This window comes from Lutjanus erythropterus, chromosome 8 (assembly GCF_056507025.1).
Source record: "Lutjanus erythropterus isolate fLutEry1 chromosome 8, fLutEry1.hap2, whole genome shotgun sequence".
Lineage (NCBI taxonomy): Eukaryota > Metazoa > Chordata > Actinopteri > Lutjaniformes > Lutjanidae > Lutjanus > Lutjanus erythropterus.
The window spans coordinates 20452423-20476937 of record NC_139324.1 but is presented as its reverse complement, the minus strand read 5'-3'; the positions used below and the strand labels follow the sequence as shown (position 1 = coordinate 20476937).

The window sequence follows — 24515 nt, the reverse complement described above, 5'->3', positions numbered from 1 at the left end:
GCGCCCTGACAGCAAAGCCTGATATCGCTTGGTGAAGATTTTCCTAATTCTCATGTGAGGCTGAAATTAATGAAGTATACTCCCATTAGGCCTCTAATCACAAACAATTCAAAATTAAAGCAAGAGAAAACACAGTGTTTGCCCTGTGTTCTGATTAGAGCATCAAAATGAGGACAAAATACCAATTTTGAAACAGCTTTTCCCTTAATTTTCATTTCATTTTAGTGGGAGTGTTTCTCATCTCTGAGGCAGCAGGGTCATGCTTTTTTTTAAAGCTTCATGACACAGTTCAGCGACACTTGTTCTGGCACTGTTGCTGTGGATTATCATCATTATTCTGAGGCTCAGGGAGGCTCTTAGTTGCTCTGTAAAATGGCCGTTGCAGGTGTGAAGTCATTTCAGGGTTGCCAGTGCAGGTTGACATGGCATCAACTTGACTCAGATTTATTTGAGCTGGATCCTAACTAAAATATACACCACACCAAAATAAAAGCCAGCTTACGCAGAGCCTTTTAAGTTTTTTTCTATCCACGTGGCCAGACATTAATTCCCCAACCAAATGACAGCCTTGTCTGTCCACGTCTGTGCTGTGGGGGTTGCTGGATACTACTGATGTTTAAATGAAAAGATAGATACGCCACAAGCCGGTTTGGAGGTGACAGAGGAGGACGGACAATCAGACACACAAACACTGACACACAAATCCTCACACACGCACACAGTGGAGAAAAACAGCAACCTGGAGGACAGCCGATTATAACCTGCCATTCTGATGCAACCTGACCCATGTCCAGATGTGGTCTCTATGTGCTACTATATGGATCCTGTTATGTCAAAGCCATTTTAATCCATGGAAGGGACAGTGAAGGGGACATAGTCATTCATAGTATTGTTCAATTCCAATATGACCACAGAAAGGGGATGAAAGCTATCAAAATGGCTCTTTGTGAACAAGATGAAAGACTATACACTGCTCCTTGGTGGCTGTATGAAAACAAATACTGGTTGTGGTGTTAGTTTGCCCTTAAAGGTAAAATATGGAACATTTTCCTTAACAACAATGTGTAGACTGATACACATAAACATAATCCCTCTAATCATCACTAGACTGACTAGATGATTGGTGGTGTCTGTATCTGCAGAGACCATGCCCTCTGCCTGTATTTCCTTATTTTGCCCATTGTTTTGCTGTGCTCAGGACATTTTACCAACACAAAATGCCAGTATTTGAAGTCCTGGTAACCTTCTGGTGCGTTTAGGAACAACTCTGAGAAATCCTAACGATTCTACCTCAAAATTAAGCACAATGATGTTTAATCAGTTGGAATTATAGTGTGTCTGGTGGTGCAACAGGTTTGATACTTGATGATTCCAAGAGGAACACACAGCATCACTCACAAACAGAGGGGAAATAATTGGGAGTAATTTCTTTCCTAAATGAATTATCCTGATTCATTTTTCTAAGACAAAATTATCCCCGCAGTTGGCACCGATTCCTGCAGTGACATAATTGTTGACAATGCTCTTTAACAATCCCAGGTTGCCACATTAGAGCAAAAATGCTCATGACATTTTCATAAGTGGAGGGAATATCAGCTGGAGCAATAAGAGGCCAGTGGCCCACGAATTCGCAGCATTATGCCAGAAAAGATTATGTTTGAAAGGCGTAACCTCCATTCCGTGGGAGATATTGACCTTTTTGCTTGCATATAAATGAGTTTCATTTCTTGGGCTCTTGTGATATGCTTATGTACGAAGCAGTTCAGCCAATCGTGTGTGTGCTTCATAAAGATGAGGCCCCTTTTCAGAGTCGCCAGGTGACAGCTCGGTAAACCTGTCTAAACCATTTGGTACAACTCGTCAGGAGGCTGTCAGCTGCCTGGGACTGCATGTAAATCAGAGGCAGGGTTGTTATTTTCAACCAACGGGCTCATATAAGACACAGAACACGTCCCACCCCCTTCATCTGAACTTTTTACGCACGGATGCGCAATTTGGTAAGTTAATGTAATCTGTAATAAATGAGAAACATTCATTTTTATTAGCTTGTGGACTTTAACCGCATGGGTGGCAATGTAATTATGATTGTTGGAGGCCTAATTAGAGCCGTCAACCAGTGGTTGAATGTATGCACATGTGTACACTGAATGCACAACGCTCCATGCCATCAAAGCAGGCACCTTGCACACTAAAGTTCCCAGACCTTGTCTCCGTAGTCTCCGCTTCCTGAGGCCGAAGATGCGCACTTTAGAGAAGATGTCGACCAGGTTCCCATTGCAGAGCCCCTTGTTCTTGTTGGGGCTCTTCCTCCGTCGGTTGGTCGAGGGCCGGTCTAAATGCTGCTCCCGTGCCTGTCTCTTCTGTCTGATCAGCCCACTCGCGATAGCAGCAGCCATGGCTCAAAATGTCACAACTGCTCAGGTCCAGTCTGCACACGGAGCACAGACTACACAAACAGCCGCCTCTCAGAGCTCGCAGCCCGGGTCACAGTCCCATGGTGGCGGCTAAGTGGTCCGTTCCGTGATGTCAAATGTCAAATAAATATATAATTTTTTTTAGGAGCTGGTTTTCTTTTCCGTCCAAACACTACATGGTAATTGCGATATTAAAACAGCTGTCAGCATCACTCGAAAAATTCTTGGACATGATGGAAGAAGAGATCAGTTCATGCGTAATTCCATACATGCATCAATAACCATAGTCTTGATGAATGCCAAACTCAGGCGGAGCGAGATGTCAGAGGATTTTTCATACCTGCACAGTGGTGTTTTTGTTCATTGTCTGTAACATGTTCAGTGGCATCGCCTCCTTTAAATGTCCAACACCGGCTGCAGCGTCCTCACAGCAACATTAAGCCACTCTTTCCCTCCGTTCGCCCTCCGTTCCTCTCCTCCTTCTGCCTGCCAGACGAGGCTGCTCTGTGAGAAGTGGCTGTTTGGGTAGCGGCGGGGACGCCTGTGCATGTGCGCCGCCAGCAATCAAGCAAACGCAGGCGCCTCCTACGAAGATCCCCACTCGAGTGAAGAAGGAGAAGGCACAGCAGCAGCAGCAGCAGCAGCAGCCCGGGCGAGACGGACGAACTCCCAAGTTTGCAAGAGGCGATCCACGACAGGCAGACAGCGACCCTGCGGTGACCAATCAACAGTTTTGGAGATGGGAAGAAATGCGCAGCCGGAGAAGAGTTATGATTTGATGCTGAATAAAGAAAAAAAAAACTTGTATTCCAACTACACGCAAAACATTCAGTTCTCCACTGTATTCCACAATCACAACACGGGCTGCGGGGCGCGGGAGAGAAAACACAACCAAAGCTGATCGAAATCCTGTGGAGGTGACGTCTGCATTGTGAGACAAGCTGCATACAAATATATAAACTTCAAAACAGCAGAGCGCACACTTCCACCCGCCGGATTCTCCTACAGAGCCCGCGGCGTGGGAGAAGCATGTATGGCGATCAGTGCATAAAGGGAATAACGTTTTTTTCCCACGCTCAAAGAGAGAAAAAAACCCGATAGGAAGCGGTGGTCGCTCGCTTTAGTCTGATATACCCCCAGATCAACAAATCCTCCCCATCAACAAGTCCTAACCACTCGTTAGTACACGCCTGAGTGAAGAGGATGCCCCCTCCTCCCCCCTACTCCCTCTCTCTCGACCACCAAGCCCCTGCTTGAAGGAGAATGAGCAGCCGGCTATTGATGTTGTCAATAGATGTTAAAATTTTATTGTTGTACACTTACTTTAAAGCTACTACAAGAAATGCTTATATTTAGTTGAATATGAGGCCCATGTGGACAAAATTCGTAAAGTTTCCACTGAAATAACCATAAAATATAATTAAAACATAAACGTGTCTAATAAAAGTCTTTTAGACACAGTCTCGTTTAATCTGATTTCAGAGGTAATCCGGACCCGGTGGCAACCATTAAGAATAACTACAGAAATACGCCTTTTCGCTGATGGTCACGTTAATGTATGTATTATCTTATTAATATTAACTTATGCATTATGTCATATCGAGGCATCAGTATTAAGCGAAGACTGTTTCACAACCACTTCAAAGCTCCGTGTAGCTTTAAAATTGGCTGAAGCTGCAAGATGAAGATGACTCGGTTTTTTTAAGCAAATAACTGGAATTCGCTACAGAAATTATTATTATTATTATTATTATTATTATTTATGTTTATCATTTATCCCAGACATTTCTTCTCGGTCACATATTGAATATTCGTTTAGCTCTTATGAATGTGAACTCAGGGCATCGCTGTAAAAGAGCATAGCACTCATACATTCGTTCATTTTCCCTGAATTAACACTGCTTGGTGTATGAGGGACTACTGATAAGAGTTGCATTTGTAAATTTGTATTTCATCTAACTGTTTTAGTCAAATCGGCATGTTTTGAAACATTAAAATACAAGCATATTACAATGACTTTATGTTCTACCTCCATAAGGGGTCATACTATTATTTAAATGTCCGTCCGGCTGCTTTCAGGACCACGGACAGCGCCGCACAATGACAGAGGGAAACGTTTCCTTCATAACCTTTCACTTAAAACATCCACCAGAGACTGCAGGATGTCATGTGAAACACAGGACACCTCGAGATCCACTTAACGCTCCACTCCAACCTTATATTCCTGTTTACATGACGTGTCGGTTCCACACAATAAAAGACACAAAATATTTTGATCCTTCTTTGTTTTTGGAGGTGAATATCATCTAAGTCTCAATCAGAGGCACAGAAATTAAAACTCAAGAGAGCCATCTGCTGTTTGTGGCTGTAATTAAACATTTGGGCTCAGAGGGGACTAGAGCGATGTTGTTATCTCACCGCTCTGGTTGGTGTGCGTTCATTCCCTGAACGCCACACGCACCTGTTGATATCCAGCTGCACGGGGAGAGGAATATAGGACGGATTGAAGTGGCAGATACACAACTGTAGATCCCAGTTCATTCCTTTCTATTACAGTAAACACGCCAGAGAATAACTGTCATTTAAAATCAGAGAGCTGGTGGCAGCTAAAGATTCAGAATGAAAGTGCAAGCAGACTATCGTATAGATGCGTTTCATCAAATTTACATCTAGCTGTATTTATGATGCTGCATATTTAAAATCGCTTGTGCATCGGCGTTTAGGTGTCTTTTTTTCCCCCCTCAATCCCTCTCACACTCCTCTCACTGGAGCTCCAGCTGCGGATGCACACAGAGTTTATGTCCCGCGGCTGTGGAGAAGCCTCCTGCTCCGCGCTGCTGCAGGAGCCACTGCAGTTAACGCTCCAACCAGCAGCGGACACTGTCAGCTCAACAATGGTCCCTCACCCACAACAACCTGCGCAGCATCTGCTGTCTGCCACAGCATCAGCGCTTCTGCACCGGAGAGGGTTCCTGTAAACTGATCAGTTCTAATCATTCTTTGCATTGCTTGAGTGTAAATCTAAAAGGAAAATATGGGATAATGGGATATTATCCTGCAGGTTTAGGACATGTTAAGCAGTAGGATAAATATAGGACTGCAACAAATTTGCAGTTGCTTTCACTGAATTTATTAAAGTAATCATCAGTAAAGTAGATATACTGACTCAGTGGGTAAAAGCAAATAATAGCACAGCTAAAACAGTCTTGTTATTTCAGAAAGTTACATCATTTTACTGTAATGCAGGCTTTAAAACCAGGAAGAGACTGAAGACAATCAAAGATATGATATAACAATACCCAAAGTCAAGATATCTATCATAATATTGAAACAATATTGATTTATTTCCCAGTCCTTCTCCTCAGCACAACTCAACAAACAAGTAAAGTTTATAAATGAATATAACTTTTCAAAAATAAATCACAGATTGGAAAAAGAATCTGACAAATACTGAGCTTAAAAAAGTATGCATAAAAGGCAAAAGAGACCCATTGTGAAAGTGTGGGCTGCAAAATTAATTTGGTCCAAGAACAGCAAAAGTTATGAAACTGTCTGCAATGTCATGATCTCATATTCTTTGTTTGTAACAAAGGGATAAATTAGCACTGGCGTTCTTGAGTAATATATGTATCCCCATAAATTCTACAAAAGTAGCACTCAAGCAAGGAGCGGAGAGGAGAGGCTTTGCACTGCTTTTGCCTTTTAAGCTACACAGCATGAGGCTGAATGCATGGACCACTGGATGAGCTTTTTACACAACACAGACATGCACAAGCAAAAGCCTTACGACATACTGGAGGAGCAGCAGCAGTAATCCTCTGGTTTAAATCACCAGAATCGAACAGAATACAACGCAGGGTGTCAAAAAGGGCATCAAATCTCTGTAAAATATGAATTCATTCAAGCAAAATAAGGGCGCACATACCTACATTTTTTTTCCTCCTACATGTGAATGTATGGGCATCCATGGCAACCCCATTCCAAGATCCTCTAAGCCAAAACCTTTTCCTGTGACTTCTAATGCCCCATATATACTGCCCCTTCTAGCCCCTAACACAGTTACGGTGTCACAGAGAAAGGCAGTTCGATTAACACATCTGGACATTTGGTCTGGCCACAAATGAAACACAGCTAAATGTTGCCTTAGGATCTAATTTGTGAGAAATTTGCCTGTTTCAAAGAAGACAAGTGAAATCCTGTGTATATCAGCTTGCTATAGACACATTTTTGATACCGGAAACCATAACGCCATACACAGCCAACCTGTATGGAAAACATGGACATCCAAAATGCAGCAAAGCAGAATCTGATGCAGACTTGTGAAGCCACAGCCTCATCAGGTCAGAACATTTTAATCCAATCTCCTCTGAGGAAATTACATTAGTGTTAGTTAGATGTCCTGCTGCTGAGGCAAAGCAAATGTCACCCAATGGAACCGGGATAAACAACCCATTTGATTATTGCTGTTACTTTGCTTCAGGGCCATGTTCTTTTATCACCCGTCCTGATAGGGAAAAACAGTCAGCGGGACTCAGCACTTCTCAGGCTCAGTCGTGAAATAAAAGAAGCTTAACTTGCTGGGAATCAAATCACATTGCATTACCAAAGACAGAGAGCTAATTTAATTTGAGATGAGTAATGATTTTGCTTTGCTGGGATTTATGTCATTTTCTTTTCTCCCTCGTCTGTCTCTTCCTCCCCATGCTTTAGCTGTTTAATCACTGAATATCATGAGTCCATCTACTGGAGCAATAAAAGCTTAGAGAGCGCCTGCTCATTCACTGCGAGTAGTCTGCAGCGCGTGTGTCTCATTTGTTTTGATGAGTCTAATAGTCCAAGCTAATCAGAGGGCCGAGATAGATGAGTGCTCATCACAAGCTTGTAAGAGGGAATGAAAATGGAGAGCTTCTGTCAAATGACCACAAATTAAGAGTGAATGGTGAGGTGCCCGGAGGTGGGCGGGGGGCACAAAGTTCAGGGGGGTCATTATAAATCATGCTCTCCGGGAATTCAATATTATGACGACACGGCCACAAGTTACTGGAAAGACTGTGTTCAAAACAGATCACTGTTCACTTATAATCACTTCATAGTCAAGTGTACAGTGAATATGCCCTTTTAATCAATTTAGCCAAGTGTCTGCTGAAAATTACCATAGTTAAGTAAAGTGACATTACGTTTGGTTGCAGACCCTGATTAGAGTAGTCTAGGGACACAACAGAACACAGAGAACTAAACTGTAAATTAAAGTGTATTATTTCCCACTGTTAGATCCTCACAGACTGGCTTAGAGAGTAATTTGGGACACACTACAAAATAATTCACTGTAAATAAGGGTCTAATTATGGGCCTAATACTGTCTAATAAAGAACATATTATTTCTAGTTTTCGTCTAATTTCATACAAAGTGCAGCTGGTTACATCTTATTAATATACAGTCAAATGAAGTGTGACCACATGTATTTATAGAGTGCTTGTAACCCTCATCTTACCAACATATTTAATATACAAGGACAGCTGACTGGGTTCCATGTGGATCCCAAGAATAAACTGCTGTTGACTAAAGTGCTTTGGCAAGAAAATTTAAATTTTCATTTACAAATTAAAAGAAAGACCTAAATAGGTTGACTTTAGCCAGTCTTTGCAATACAAGATCTTTTTCTATTTTTTCTAGTTCAGACACAAAAATTTGCAAAGTTACAAAATATGTTGTACAAAATAATGCCTGAATTATAGGGAAAATGTGTATAAAATTACTTGTTGAATCTTTCCATTTGACAGAATGACGCAATCTAGAGCTGCAACAATTAATAGATTAACTGATTAGTCAATTGAAAGACACTTAACTGCAAACTATTTTGATAGACCATTAATCATTTCAATACTTTTTCAAGCTTAAGTGTCAAACATTTGCTGGTTCCAACTTCTTATATGTGAAGAATGCTGCTTTTCTTTGGCTTTCACAACAGGAAATGCAGAGTCTTTGAAAATGTCACTTTACGTTGTGGGAAACTGTCAAAATGTTTTAACATTTTATCGACTAAAAAATAAATAAATTTAATAATATAATAAAATAATTGTTATTTGCAGCCCTGGTGCAGTCATTAAAGCATGGAGTCTAGAGTTTGAACTTTCCAACATCATATACCTTCAGTTATGACCTGGAACAAGATAATACACCGTATATATGAAATATTATCCATCAGAGTGACAAGACTTTTACAACCTTATCACTACTTAAAGAGCAAACTGTAACTGGAAAAGTTCCCTCACTTTAGAATTCTGAACGTGAGAACGGTGAAAAGTAGACGATCACAAGATCTGAGATGTCTGGAGGTGGGATAGAGGATGAAGAAACTGGACATGTACAGTGAGCTGAATGCACTTTAGTGTTTTATACTATATTAAAGTGGATTCAAAACCACCCCACAATTGAAAATAAAAACTAGTGTAAAATCGATGGTCAGTGACCCAAAAGATCAACACCTCCATGCTCTGCACTGACTGAAAAACTGATAAATCTGGTTGACTGTTGGATGACTGTAAAACAGTATTTTTAGTTTTGTGATACTGCAGCTGATGGGGATCCAATAAATAATTCTAGTTAGAATTCCTTATTTAGTGAATAGTTAATACTTATTTCAAATACAGCTGATGTATCATGACTTACATGAAGCATTCAGTTCCTTTGTTGTGGTGACTGGCTCTCATTTGTTCCTGCAGTGGTGTGGTAACATGCAGGTGAATGAATGAATGGATGGATGAATGAATGGGTTTGCTAGAGTGATCATCTGAAAAGCAGTCCTTAAGTGTAGCTTTATCGAATTCAAGGCTGCTCCTGCTACGCCGGTAATGAATAATATATCTGAGCAGGTTAGAAAACAACCCTGGAGAGATTTAGTTCCAAATGAGCGGAGGAGCTGATACATTAAAGTCTCTGCTCACAGACCTTTAAATGGCTGGTTCATCATCTCATGCAGAGTGTCGTAAAATCATTTAAATGTACATCACATAATCGCCATCAGGTGTACTTAATATGCCACTGGAGAATATGTATAGCCACATTACAATATGTCTCTCTGTTGTGAGCATGATGGAAGGCTGCCCATCCCCCAGGGATGAGATTAGAGTGGGCCTGAGGTGTGGAGCCCTCCGACAGAGACATTAATGAAACACAGAGGCTTCAAACTGTGAGCTCCACTCACTAATAGCTTACTCTCAAATTAAAAAAAAACTTAGTTAACACTTATGTTGCTGAACTACAGTAACAAAACAGTGAAACAAAGTGCCATGCACAGCATGTACACCTGTAAATGAACAAATCAGAGGTAGAGCGGGCGGCCAGGTGGGCTTGTGGAAAGGATTTGATTATTTGATGTAGGGTTGTTTGAGATACTTATTGATATTCAGTTTATTATATAGCAGATGTCAGTCGACACGCCCCCAGTTTGCAAAAACAGAAAGTACCACCGGCACAGAAGCTAAGCAATGTACTGCTGTGGACAGGGTGAGCAACAAAACATATTTTAGCCACTTTAGAAAAGATCCAACTAAAAAAAAATCAGTTCAAGTGTATGCTACATTTAGATATTTTTTTGGTTTGGACAGAGCAAAATTTGGCTTGTTTAACAGTAGTTTCCTGTCAATAAAGGCTGTCTGATGGCAAAGTAAAGTAATGAAAATATTCTAAATATAGACATAAAGTTAAACTGATATGGATTTCTTTCAATGGACCCTTTTTAAGTGGCTAAAATACCTTTTGCTGCAGACCCTGTCCACAGCAGAACATTGCTTAGCTTCTGTTCTGGTACTCCTATCTGCTTCTCTAAACTGGGGATGTGCCAACTGCCATGTATGTCGGTAATACACTGACTATCAATGAGTACCTCATCCAACTCAACTCCAAACAATCTAAACTATCCCTTTAAGTCAGGGGTCTCATAACAAAATCTTGATTGAATTGTGAATTTCCATGGTGGACCAACCTCATTTAGGCTTTTTTGAAGACTTAAGAAAAAGAAAAACAGCAGGGTATGTCAATTGTTAAAATAATAAAATATTTATTCTGACTTTTGCACACTTAAAGAGAACCTGATTACAGCAAGCTGAGGGGAACACAATTGGGTATGAGTGCCAAATGATTAAACAAAGCCCTGTGGCCCCTCACCAGCAGTGATTGGTTAACTACCGAATAATAACCCAAATCGCAAAACAACCCATTTATATCGTGCATAATTTGTGATGAAGTAAAATGAGGGTGTTTAAGAACGCTATTTTAAGCATACAAAGGGATGAATGCAAATAAATAAACAACCATACAGAGGGGACCAAAAAACAGACATGCAAAAGTCAAAACAATGCTGTCACAATTCACTAAAGAGTCAACATGCTGGTCACACACACTCTCTCTCTCTATCTGTCTCTTTCACACACTGCTCCATCCTTTGATCCTATTTTAAGTCTGCAGCAGTGATGGAATGTGCCGTGTCAGCAGCACTGCAGAGCGAGGTTCCTTGGAGAAGCCCTGGGCAGTGTGGGAGAATATCAATTAGTCCAAACCCCTCTGGCAGGGCCTGCTTCCGGAGCTGATGCCTGTCACCAAGTGTGTATAGGTGAGGGAGTGTGTGTGTGCTTTACTGTTTATTTCTCTGTTTTGCTGCATAGGTGTGTGTGTAGGTAAGCAGAGACAATGTGTGTGCCTACTTGAAAATGCATAGAGTGTATAGGTTAGCACATTAATATTAATAATTTCCTGATGCAGGTGAAGGACCTGGGTGTATTTCAGTGCTGGAAGGCTTAATAGAATGGTAATGAGGGTGATGTCGGGTCAGGCTGAGCTGCGTGTCAATTCAAAGATGCAATATGGGGAAAATCAGGTCAGTGAATGCAACTGTGAACGTAAACGATATCGGTTTAGTTGTGTCTGTAACACAAGCCTACAAACACATAATGTACACAATACATATAGGATAACACAGGTTAAATGCAAAGGGATGTATATTTTATGACAATATGACTGTTAAGAGGACGTATTTTCCTGTTTAATCTTTCTCAAAATGCACAAACACATTAGTCAGTGACCTTCAGGTGTGGTCAGTGCCTTCTTTATAAGCTGGCTCCCTGTCAAGCTGCAGTCTTCAGATGATACCTGGCCTGAATGCAGGCGTAAGAAGCCCACTGGGTCCATCACAGTCCCTGTTACATTTGATTGCATTACCACAACTGACAGCTCCTAGACACTTCTTTCAAATTACAACGCCAACTCTCCAGAACAAGCCCAAATCAAATAGACAAGCAGAGGAGCAGGGCTTTGAACCAGCCACATGTGATAGATGTTTCAGAGGAATTACATTCCCATACCTCACAACCACACACATGTAAACATAAGACGCTCAAGTTTTCTTAAAAAATTAGGAATTATGAATCTCTCTAGGGATGCCAAATCCAAAAAAGAAACAGCTTTTTTCTTCTTTTTTTAAGCCTAAAATATGTACTTTGAGAGTACATGTTGCAGACTCCTGCCAAAGCCCTAAACCTAAACACCAGACTAAACCCAGACATAACCAAGAAATAATAATTCAAGTTCAGATTTTCTGCTTATGCACTTTCTTAACTTAGATGAGAATATGGATACTACTTTTGTGCCTGAATGGTGTGTATTTATAGGGTGTACTGTGCTGGACTATTTCTTGCCCAGAACCAGTAACCTCCTTGAGTTTCTGCTGGTTCCCCGGCAACTAGCCTAAACCAAGAAATAATCTTAACCCCAATAGGAAATTGTATATACTTCTGTTTTTGTATGGAGTCTACAAATGAAACATGTTATTTAGTCTAGTTTGGTTTTACCTTTGGACAGAGTTGTCACCTCCATCTCCAGACTGTATGCTAAGCGAACCCAGACGCCGGTACCAACAACAGTACATACAGTGTTGGGCAAGCTACTTGGAAAATATAGTGAGCTATGATACAAGTTATTCTACATTAAATGAAGCTTCGCTACACTGAAGCTATCCACCAGAAAAATGTAACAAGCTAAGCTACAATAAAATGACAAAAGTAGCTAAACTACATCAAAACTATTTTTTAAAGTAAAAATAAAGTATCTATGTATCTGTCTGTCTGTGTTTAGTAGTATATTTATTAACCCCCTTTTGAACTAGGAGTTATCTACACAAATATCAAATTATTTATTTAAATTGATTCACAAATCACAACAATAGGATTTTGTAGAGAAGTTTGTTTTAAAAAAACCTGCACAAGTAATATTTCTGAGTAACATAATCCAAAGTTATACTTTTCAGCTTCTCCTGTCTTCTCATTTTTCCTACCTCTTCCTGCCTAAATTCCCTTAAGATAGACACACACACACACACACACACACACGCACACACACACACACACACACACACACACACACACACACACACACACAGTTTTATTATTTTGCTGCCAAAGGACATGTTGCTAGCTAGTGCCATGTTAGCTGTTGGTGTCTGCTGACTGATTTGTGATGATTAGCTTAGCTAGCGATTGTTGTGTTAACTTCGGGAAATACCTGAATGTGTGTCCTTAAATTTGTGTTGGACTTCTTGGATGTTGACAGGAGTTTCCTTTTGGTCGCTGTTTTCTTCACCAAATAGCTTTTCAGTAGAGAAGCTACTTTAGTAATCAAATAACGCTGTAGCGTCCACAGAAGCTACATTTCCCCACGCATTTCTAAACCTTAAATGTGTCTCTTCCATGTGACGTCACGTACCTGCCCTCCTGCACATGCCCGCCATAGACTGGGAAAAAAAATGGCCGCGAATTGTTGCAGCGGGGCAAGATGGAGCACGCGTAGCAGTAGACAGTGGCAGAGGAGGGGGCAGAGACGTATACGTGTCGTGAATCTCCATGGCCAAACCTTAACAAGTTCTTGTTACTCATCGAGACCTCACAGAACAGTTGAACGTTCCGGTGTTTACTTTGCAACCCCAGAAGGAAGCTCCTGTCAACATCCAAGACGTCCGACACAAATTTAAGGACACATTCAGGTATTTCCCGAAGTTAACACAACAATCGCTAGCTAAGCTAATCATCACAACTCAGTCAGCAAACACCAACAGCTAACATGGCACTAGCTAGCAACATGTCCTTTAGCAGCAAAAGACTGTGTGTGTGTGTGTGCGCGCGCGCGCGTGTGTGCATGTGTGTGAAGGGAATTTAGGCAGGAAGAGGTAGGAAAAATGAGAAGACAGGAGAAGCTGAAAAGTATAACTTTGGATTATATTACTCAGAAATATTACTTGTGCAGTTTTTTTTCACAAACTTCTCTACAAAACCCGATTGTTGTGAATTATGAATCAATTTAAATAAATAATTTGATATTTGTGTAGATGGCGCCTAGTACAAAAGGGAACTAACAAATATACTACTAAACACAGACAGATACATAGATACTTTATTTTTACTTAAAAAAAAATAGCTTTGATGTAGTTAAGCTACTTTTGTTATTTTATTGTAGCTTAGCTTGTTACATTTTTCAGTTGTCTTCAGTGTAGTGTAGCTTCATTTAATGTAGAATAACTTCTATCATAGCTCACTATATTTTCCAAGTAGCTTGCCCAACACTGGTTATGTCTAATTTATCATTCTCAGTATGAGGTTCTTCCTAATGTTATTGTTGTGAGGACATGCTGTCTCCAAAGTTTGTATAGACTGTTTTTTTTTTTTTTTCTGAGTGGTGCATGTACACAAACATAGTATTCTGGTCTGTATATTAATAATACTTTTCATAGACCTGTGATGTCAGGTCAGCTCAAGCTCAAATTGTAAATTAAACAAGAACTACAATGACACAAAGATGCAACCACACAGTGTAGAGGTGGACAGAGAGCAAAGTACTTTGCTTTGATGTTTTCTTATTGACATTAGCAGTACTAATAGCTTTTAATGCTCAAAATTATTGTTTAATGGAGCTTTACATGTATTCATGTGACTACTGTACTGAAAATAGTAGACCTAGCCATGCTTTGCATATAAATAATAAACCTTCTTTATGCCAACATGACAAATATCCTCCTGTTAATGAAACCATAACCATAAGAAATTACACCTCCATGAAATATTATGTCTGATAAGTGTCTTTCACATCGCTCCTGTTAATGTTTCCTTCCTTGAGGTCTATTAAGGTGAGCTCATATGATATGCACCATAGATCTCCAATGAGACAGTGTATGAATGGGACCTCAGCCACCTCTGATTGAGAACAGCAATAAAGTTTTCCCCAAGAGACAATGAAAGACTAATGATGTCTGTAATGGCCAAAGTTATGACGCTAATCGTCATTAGTCGGGGCGGCACTTTGGCTGCTGCGACCCTCTTGGCCCTGAGAATAAGTAAGAAAAAACAGATGATACCCCACCACTACAGGAATAACGTGTGTGCGCGCCAGTGGTTGACTGTGCGCTAATGGAGGTGACAAGGAGTGCAGTGATTAGTCTGAAGTGACAGGGTTAATACTCCGGTATGGCAGCAGTCATTAACTGGTAGACATTACCACACACTCACACACTCAGACGCCCATTAACACTGTCACAGATCAAATGTTACCAAAGCTCCAAATACGTCAAATACTTCATGTACTGTATCTGAGGATCCACTCAGTCTTATCAGATGTCAACCACTGTGGTGTTACTGCTGGTCTGTGATCCCTGAAGTGAAAACCGACGAATAAGAGAAATAAGTCTCACTCCCTCCAAATGGCAATGATGATTAAAAACGTGGCTTTTTCCCCATGTAGTTTTCCATTTAAAAATCAGCTTGAAGAATTATTAACATTTTTAATAATAAGAGAAACTTACGTACGCTCACAAACACAAAAAATACATATTTGAACAGGGGAGACCGTGGAGTGTGGTAACCCTGGGTTTGTTCCAACATGCTCTCCACAGTCTCTCAAAAGTACTGTAGTGATGTAGTCAAGAAGATTATTTTTGCTAGTGTTCATTGTATTGTTGTTACAAAACCTAAAGTAGCAGTTTCTTTAGTTTAATTTGATGCTTAACAACACTGCTATGCTATGACTTATTCTATCATTAAAATAACGAGAATTTCTGCATTGTGTGCATGGAAAACTTTGCAAACTCAAAGCAAACAGAAGGGTGCATCAAATGTGTATGGCGTCAGTTCTGGGACCAAAAGCAGCACCCCAGAGGCAGCCGTCTACATTTGCCACAAATGTGACAGTGACTGAAGCCTTATGTGACTCATGCACATTCAGGAATACAGTCCACACACTACTTGAAAGTGAAAAGTGAAAGGGAAAAACTAAAGGGAAAAGAAACATTTTAATCTCTCTCAAAAGCAAAGTAAAAGTTATATTTAGACAACCCATGTGGTGTGGATTACAAGTTTAGTTTGTCAGCTGAACCAAACTGCCATGTGCTGTTTTTATGCTGGTAGGTTAATCAGTTCATTGTACAGCATAAGAAACACAACATATCAATATAGGACTGGCCGATATAGCTGAAAAATTTACAATAAAGTGTTTCATTTCAGTTAATATTGATAATTATTATTATTATTTTAATTGTATTTTATTTTTCATTATTGTTAATCTTTAATGACCATTTTTTAAATAAAGACCAGGGGATAATGGTTGAATATAACGCTTACTTTGAATTCATTACACCATACTGTTTCTGTTGTTGTGTCTCATGTCGATGGTGCAGCTGAACAACATAAATGATTGGCTGTTTGTGTGTCACTTGTAGCACGTTCCTTTATTATGAGGTATGACTGTTTATGAGCCAGGGTTTATTCATTATATGCTTTCATGGCTTTTTGCATTTAATTTAAGTTGAACATTTTATTGAACAATTTTCTTATTCCTATTGATATGTCTGACATTTTTTCTGATTTTATGAATGAATACCAGGTATCTGGGATACTCTCATATTAATATGTGGTTCTGGGCACACAAGCATCTCTTGTTTTTGTTTCAACTTCATTTATACTGTATTACAACTTAAGTTTTTTTTTTATCTATGGCTTTGAATAGACAACATCATTGATAGTAAAACAAAATTGAACATCATGCTCATCATTAATAACTCACTGGAATTAACTCCTATTATGACAGATAATAGTAAAGCAGCAAAAAAAAAATACATACAAAATAAAACAAATACAGGATTTGCCAGCTCAAGATGTGGCTCTAAAAGATATCAACTCCACATGATAATCACTATTCAGATTAATAAAAAAAAGCAACTCACTGGTTGATGAGGTTTCTCACAGTATAAATTATCATGTCAATAATTTAGTGCCTGGCTAAAAGCAGCATTAATATGACACATACTCCAGCATTGTTTGTTCTACCAAGGCCTGTCAAACTGTCAGACAAAAGAAGTGCATTTGGTGTACAATTATCCAGCTCATTTGCAACATGTGTTTGGGTGCAGCAGAGTTCTACTACAGATTTACAAACAGTATCATACCAGCTTCACGTAATCTGCACCTCTGGAACTTTTACTTACCTCGCCTGGTGTTGTTTTAAAATGAGAATGAAAATGCAGACCCTGCTGGGATGACTTTGACCCCACTGTAATGCTTAAATTGCTTACTACCTACAAACTGCTGTACTACTTTTCAGCCACTAGAGGGCAGTGCAGAGCTCAGCAGGACACTGCTGCAGGATTACAGTGCTGTTCATAGAGAGGCAAACTGCTCTGCACAGAGACTATATTCTGTAATTCTATTACAAAAAAGTTGCTTTTTCCCCCAAAAAGGTTACAAGTCTGGTGACACTGACAGAACGCAAAAGAGTTCCTTCTAAATGGAACCACATCATCTTCAATTTGCAGTGGAGCAACACAGTATGTGAAAAGATCCAGTGAATTAAACATAGAGTAGATTTCTGGGAAAGTATGTATCTTCTGCTACATTTATTCAGCTGTCAATGTGCAAGATTGAATTGAAACTGGAACCTTTTGCAAGAAATAAAACAGTCTTTTGTCACAAGACAATCAAGATGCCCTCAAGTGGCCAAAACAGGTGACACCACAGATTGGACATGTGTGTCAGATAATGACATCCCCTGGCGTCCAGCTCCCATCAGGTTATCAAATCAGCAAAGTGTCTATGAATCAATGAACTCATAAATGTTTTGACAACATAATGGAACGGAAAGTGTGGAGTTCTGACGTACTTAACAGCAGTAACAGTAAGTAACATCAGAGTCAACAGTAATAAACCAAAACCAGGTTTGGGGAGTAACAGATTACATGTAAAAGGATTACATGATTAGGGTACCAAAAAAAAGGTACCTGTATTCCATTACAGATACCTAAAAAGACAATTGGATTACAGTTACATTTAGGAACTTAGTTTACATTTAGTACTTTAGTTCACACATACAACACTTAACGAGTCTCAGAACACCACACAGGTCTCAGTGAAACCAACTAATCTTACAGTCAATTCATTATCATGGCCTCTTGTGAAAAACACTTCACCGGGTGGAAATACAACACTGTTTTGTCTGCCTTCAGCTCTGAGAATACTTTTCATCATGCAGGTAAAACCAGCCGCTATGTGTGCATCATTAACGCTATCAAACCAAACATGAATTCATGCAGAACAAAGGAAGGACTAGCTAGACAAACAATTAATAAACCAGCAACTGACAAAAAATATTATATTGGGCTAAACAATTTCACCATATTTGGAATTGAGGTGATCCAAAAGTAACAGAAAGTAATCAGGTCACATTACTTTAATATGTGATACTTGGATTACTTACTGACTACATTTTTAACAGGTAATAAGTAACTGTATCAGAATACATTTTTATAGTAACCCTCACAACCCTGGCCATAATGTGATTATGTGTTTCATTGATCTCTTATTGACAACTGGTATTTGATACAGAGATGTATACTGCTCATAAGTTCATGTGTGTGTGCATGAGATAGATGGAAAGAGAGAGTGAATCAAAATAAAGGGAATGAAAAAAAAGGAAAGAGGCATTTGTTTTCATTTCCGTGTGTTATGTAATGGAGGCACAGTGGGCTCTATGATATATAGATCAGAGCCTCGGGACACACAGTTTCCAATAGCGGTCAGTGGTGCAGTGCCATACAATCACGCTGCACACACACACTCACTGAGCTGGTCACTGTTTATGCGGGCACAGCCATTTAACCACAGTTGGCATTGTGTTTAATGTACAAAACAGACATTAGCCTTTACCAGTTAGTCACTGACTTTCTAACTGCACCATGTCAAAACAAATCACTGACACTCAAATATGTAGATAACCACAGCGCTTTCAGACCTTAGAGACTTATTTTATTCTTTATTTCTTTAGCTTGTGGCAACAGGTTTAAGGTCTTTTGTTGGGCAGGTTTTAAGAGTAATCTCACAATAAAAGCAGGACATACAGAAAAGCATTGTGCACAGACAGCGGACAGAACCATGCCAAAATCAAAGCCTAAACCCCATGCTTTCTGTTTATGCCCCAAAGACCTAATTAACATATATGCAAATCGGGATAATGAAATAATAATGATGGATGTGTGGGCTTTATTAAAATAGAGGGATGAGTACCTTTAAGCTGTTTTTTACTCTGTGTCAAACTGAAAGATATAAAAGAGTTGAGGAAAAGATAAAAAAGCCCTCTGTCAAATGGAGTGTTTCATTTGCATGTCTGCCGTTAGGGCCTAATGAGAAATGACACATTTGTAATTACAGTGGACTATAATTAGCTGGTGTGTAAGTGAGATGCCAGAACCCAAGTCTTTATGACTGGGCTGCACGTACAGGAGAGGAGGGTACGTTAGACCATTTGAAATGTATGCAGAATATTACTTTGAGTTGAATTTTTCTTTCCTCGTGAAACAGACCGTCAGGGTGGGACTTGATTTGAAAGCTCAAAAATTGGCAGGACAAAGCTTGCAAATGTGGACAGCGATGTTGGCCTTCGCTGTACTGCTGAAGCTCACTCACCTCCTCCATCACGCCTACTTACAGAGGAGGTGGAGGAGGACGAAGAGGAGGGACGTGTTTTTATCCTGGGCCTCGGGATATATAAGATTGAGGTTTTGGCAGGAGAGCGAACAGCAGATGATTTTGATGATGGCAAACTGACACATCTCTGATTTATATGATCACTGATAATGCCTGTTATTTTAAAGTAATACTAAACCCCCCAAATTTGTTGTAAATGTCATTATAATACTGGTATACCTGAGGGGTGGTTGTAGAAAATTAGTAATTCTGTTTGAAAGAAAGTTGCTTTCTTCATCTTGAATTCATAATGAGTTCCAAAGTTTTCTTGGTAAAAAATGTAAATGAACTCATCCTGCAACATAAATTAACTTATTCTTACACAGTTGTGGAAAGTAATGAAGTACTTAGGCACAGTTTTGAGGTACTTGAAGCTTAAGTACCACCATCTGATTCCACTTAATCCTTCAATTCCACTACATTCCAGAAGAAAATATATTTTAATCCGAGACATTTATCTGACAGCTGTAGTTAATATTCACTTTGTAGAGTCAAATTTTTTTTGCAAAACAAAATGTCAGTTTTGTAAATATGTAGCGGTGCTGTAGATTAAACAACACAGAAGTATAAAAAGTTAAAATCAGCTCCACCTCAAATATATAGAGTGTTAAAATGCTTCTTACCCTGCATCACCAGTTAGTGGGTCGTTATTGTGAAATAAACCCAGACAAGGTGGTGCAGTAATGACCTGCTCACTGTACATTATCCCATGTATTATGTATGGGTATTTACTTTTTAAATGAATTAATCATTTGCCACAAAATATTACATGAAAAAATATTTTGTTTTGTTTTTTATTTTATATAAAGATCACCCGAAAAATGTAGGATTAATTTTTTATTTTTACCACACACTGTAAAATGGATCAATTTAAAAGAAGCAGCAAAAAAAGTGTACTGAGGCATAATGATGACTCCAGACAACAAACGCTGATTAATGTGAATTTTACAAGGTTAAAACATGTTCTTATACAAGTCAGCATACAGCAGGCAACCTGCTGGCTAAACCATCAGTCAAAATAACATCACACAGGGTGATGAAAAGCACGTAGCAGGTGACTGTGGCAAAGCGTCGTCTATCTCCCTGAGGATGCATGTTTTTCTGTTAAACCATTGTTTCCGTTTTTTCCCAGCCGATAGAGGAGTTGACCTTTCGACATGGCCGCTAAAAATAGCAACATTCTCAAATAAAGGGGAGCTCCTGGGATAAGTAAGACGCTTGTGAAGTACAGGTGCACACAAATGTCCGCACACACAAAAGCTGATACACACATGCAGGCACATTAGCACACACACCACACACTGCCCTCTCCATCAGCTCCCCTGACACCTGGTCAATTTCTGCTCAGGGAAATGCGCTCCTTTCCTATCGATGAGCCTGAATTAGATTGGTTTAACTCATCTGTCTTATAGAGAGGTCGGAGTCTTGTCTCTCTGCAGTGTAACAGCAAACGCGCCGGCTTTTGTCGAGGAACAATTGAAACTGTTAGCATGCATAAATGCATATGTTCACAGAAAAACAGTGTGCTGTCCTCGCTGCAGCTTTTGGCGCTGAGATTCTGGCCATTTCTTCTTGGCAAGAATACAAAGGCTTCAGAAAGTGGTTTATACTTATACTCCTGTAGCACAGCAGTGAGGAGAAAGGTACTGATAGGATCACTGATGAGACTGCAAACCCAAACCCAATCACTGTATGGAGTCGTATGTTGATGGCACTGGTAAAACCCCTCGCCCATGCATGAATGACTCACCAAATTTCATGGCAATATGTTTGACCAATTCTTAAGTCTTTTGTGTACTAGTTTAGCCTTAAAGTCATATTGAACAAAGCATTAATATGTTACTCATAGTTTTTTCATAATTGGGCAACCTTACTACCACAGTGAAATTCCTCTTTTCCCTTTAAAAGTGACACACAGAGTCACATCTGTAGTTAGCTAATATCAGCAAAATGCTAGCTAACTAGCTAGCCAATAGTACATTGTTCATCTAAATACTGTTGTTCTTATTACTGGGTAACCTGCTGCTACCTTCCTTTATGTCCTCTGCCCGCTGCCATGCGGCCAACTTTGCATGGATCTGTACAAAATATCTATTTGATTAACCACTCAGTTAACTTTTTGTATTAGTGTACTTAACCATTTACTAACCTGTTACTGCATCTTTTAACATTTTATTCAGATCAACATCATGTATGTATCTATTTTAATTGTCTACTTTCTCCTGCTGCTCCGCAGGTCTGCATGTAACAACAGATGGTTGTGGTCAGTGCTGCTTAGCTGTGTGTTGTTGCTTTGTGCTGCTTGCATGGCTCTAAGTGTTAAAATTGTTTGTTGTTTGTTGTTGTTGTGTAATTGCTATTGTACTGATGCTCTGCTGCTTCTTGTTCCTCTGCATGGCTTGTGTTTTGTCTTGAGAATTCTTGTTTTGTTGCTTTTGCTGTCTTTGTGGCGTCCTGTTCTGTGAATTTGATCATTTTATAGGTTTCAGTACATCTTGCCAAAGCACTGCAGTTGAAAATTAGCCAGCTGACTAACACTGGCACATTCACAGATATGTTGATTAATGTGTGTTGTCCTTATAAATGAAATGATTGATGTAGATTAACTAGCTAGTTAACCAGCATTTTTCTTTTTAAGATTTCATTTAAGATGTAGATATATTACACTTTTACAGAGCTTAGGAAAGGTTAATTCCACCACCAGCAGCTCTTTTTAGCAGAATAGCTACTTGTCCATCACTAAACAGGAGACAGTAAAGATGTTAGGAACTAACTGGTGAACATTGTGGAGCATTTAGCAGCTAAAATGCCAGATATTTTGGTGTTGGTGAAGTCCAAAACAGGGGTAAAAGGAGAATCGATATTACACTTAAATTCATCAAGTGGCCAGAAATAAGATTCTAAATCAATGCTACTGTTACTCCATATCTGCTGAATGTACAAACAGACAAATATTGTGTTGATTCGGTCATTATATCAACTTTATGCCGATAATATGTCCATGTTGTGGTGCTGCCACCAGCTGGCCAAAAAAAAACAATAACTGCATGTCTAAAGTGAAGAGGAATGCTCATCTTATTTCATGCTAATCTGTCCAGTGGAGTTTAATTAGATTTTGTTCATTTCTTGTGAAAAGTTTGGGATTGGGGTTAGTGGGGAAGGCAACAAAACATCAGTTTTTATTCTCTGGAGCCCATAATTATACAAATTTCCTGGTCAGTAATTTGGGTCTGGACACATGTGAGAGGGTTGGGCAGACAGGTGAGCTGACTGATCAACTCACTGACAGCCTCAGGATGTGACATTTATAGCACACAGAAAGGTATATAATTATAGAGACTTTAAAGGTACAAGTTTGTTTTTAAAATCCAAACAAACACTACGGAGAACTATTCTACTTTTTGCTATTAATTTTTGACATAATTTTGACTTTAATGTCAGCTTGCGAATGAAGAGAGGATGAGGACAGAAGAAGGGGTGTGCATAAGACTGTCATGACACTGTCCTAGCCATATCATCACCTGTTATGAACATGAAGGAGTCTTTACACATTTAGTGACTGTTGTCAGTAAATTCAATTGAGTCAATTCTGTCACTTTAACTGCAAAGTTGACATTTTTTAAGATGTCTTGGGTATTACAACTTGCCATAAATCAAGCCAACAGTGTCTTTGTTAGGATGTTGTTGCTACAGTTAACAGCAAATAGGGGTTAGGGTTAGTAATTTAGCAACAAATAAACTAACAGCTATCTCAGTATCACACTTGCTTGTTCAGGAAGAGAAAAGGAGGGCTGTCACGGTTTGGCTGCGGTCAGCGTGATGTAACCGCTACCTGCTTGGAGGTGAGTTGGGCTCAGTTTGTCCCCGCTCCAGGTGTGGCTTGCCCCGATATATGTTTCAGCCATTGATTCGGGGTCTCACCGAAGGAATATGCAGGAATAGAACTGCCAGCAGGAACAATTGATTTACAATACACTGTTGCATTATTAGGAAATTGTTTCTCCATGATACCAAAACAACGTTGTCTACCCTGGCATTAATGTCAAGTTGTCATAGCAAAAACATCATTGGCTTGAGATTAATGTCAAGTTGCCATGACAAAGACATTGCCAAGTTAATTTGTCTTGGTTAATGTCAATTTTGTCATAACAAAGGCATCTTAAGCAGTGTCTACTTTGCATTAACAGTGACACAATTTACCATATTGTGATAAACATTCCTTAATGACTCCTTAATGTTCGCGACACTTCATGACGTAGTTATGACAGTGTCAGGACAGTCCCTTAAATAAAGTGTTACCCTTTCCATCATCAGAGTCAGGTGAAGCTGCGCCCCCAGTCATGCTGTTCCATCAGCTCTCCTGACACATCTGTTGATTCACCACACACAGAAGTCAATTCAAGTCTGTCGCTAAAACTCTGTTTTGGTCTCTTTTCGGCATTTGTATGCAGACTGAAATACACATTTACAGAGGAACATTGGAGAGCTGGTGCTCCTTAAGAAAACTAAAACAGACTCTGCAGTGCAAGCACACCGTTGCTAAGTAACACACAGGAAGCTCCCCGAAGTACACTCCAGTAAGTTCAGTGGCTTGTCACAAGCCTACACATGGTGCACAGGTAAAGACACTGAGTCAAGTTTGCACATCTCTCTGCCACAGTGTACTTTATACCTGCACGAGTAGGTTGAGCAGCAAACATCCTTTGGCACTACTTCTACTGCGTGTCATTTTTTTTTGACAACATTTACATAATGGCATACAGCATCTTGTTTTTTTTTTTTTAACAACATTTACATAATGGCATACAGCATCTTAAAATATATTGACACAATAAATTTGAATGACATTTAGTGTACGGCAAAAAAGTGACAGGGGGGAAAAGGAGAAAAATGTGAACGAGTGTGAGTGAAAAAATGAAGGGGTATGAGAATGAGTGAAGACAGAGAGAGGAGGAAGAAGTGAAAGAAAGAAAGAAGGACCGAAAGGCGCTGTGCTGCAGCAGCAGAAAAGCCAAGCCATGTAATTTATGGGAGCCCATACTCATAAAACAT

The 24515-nt window shown here is 39.6% G+C and overlaps 1 protein-coding gene across 2 annotated transcripts in view; it reads right to left on the bottom strand.

Annotated features, from left to right (window-relative positions):
* Positions 1 to 24515, bottom strand: part of fgf14 (fibroblast growth factor 14) — a 144207-nt gene that overhangs the window by 51256 nt on the left and 68436 nt on the right. Inside the window, exon 1 of one of the 2 annotated variants that reach the window (XM_084724864.1) lies at positions 2204 to 3554. The exons of the other annotated variant lie outside the window; for it this stretch is intronic. Within the exon in view, the coding sequence (XP_084580990.1) occupies positions 2204 to 2396 (193 nt within the window). The 5' untranslated portion in view covers positions 2397 to 3554. Of the gene's footprint in view, positions 1 to 2203; positions 3555 to 24515 lie in introns of those variants that run through there. 2 annotated transcript variants of the gene reach the window in all.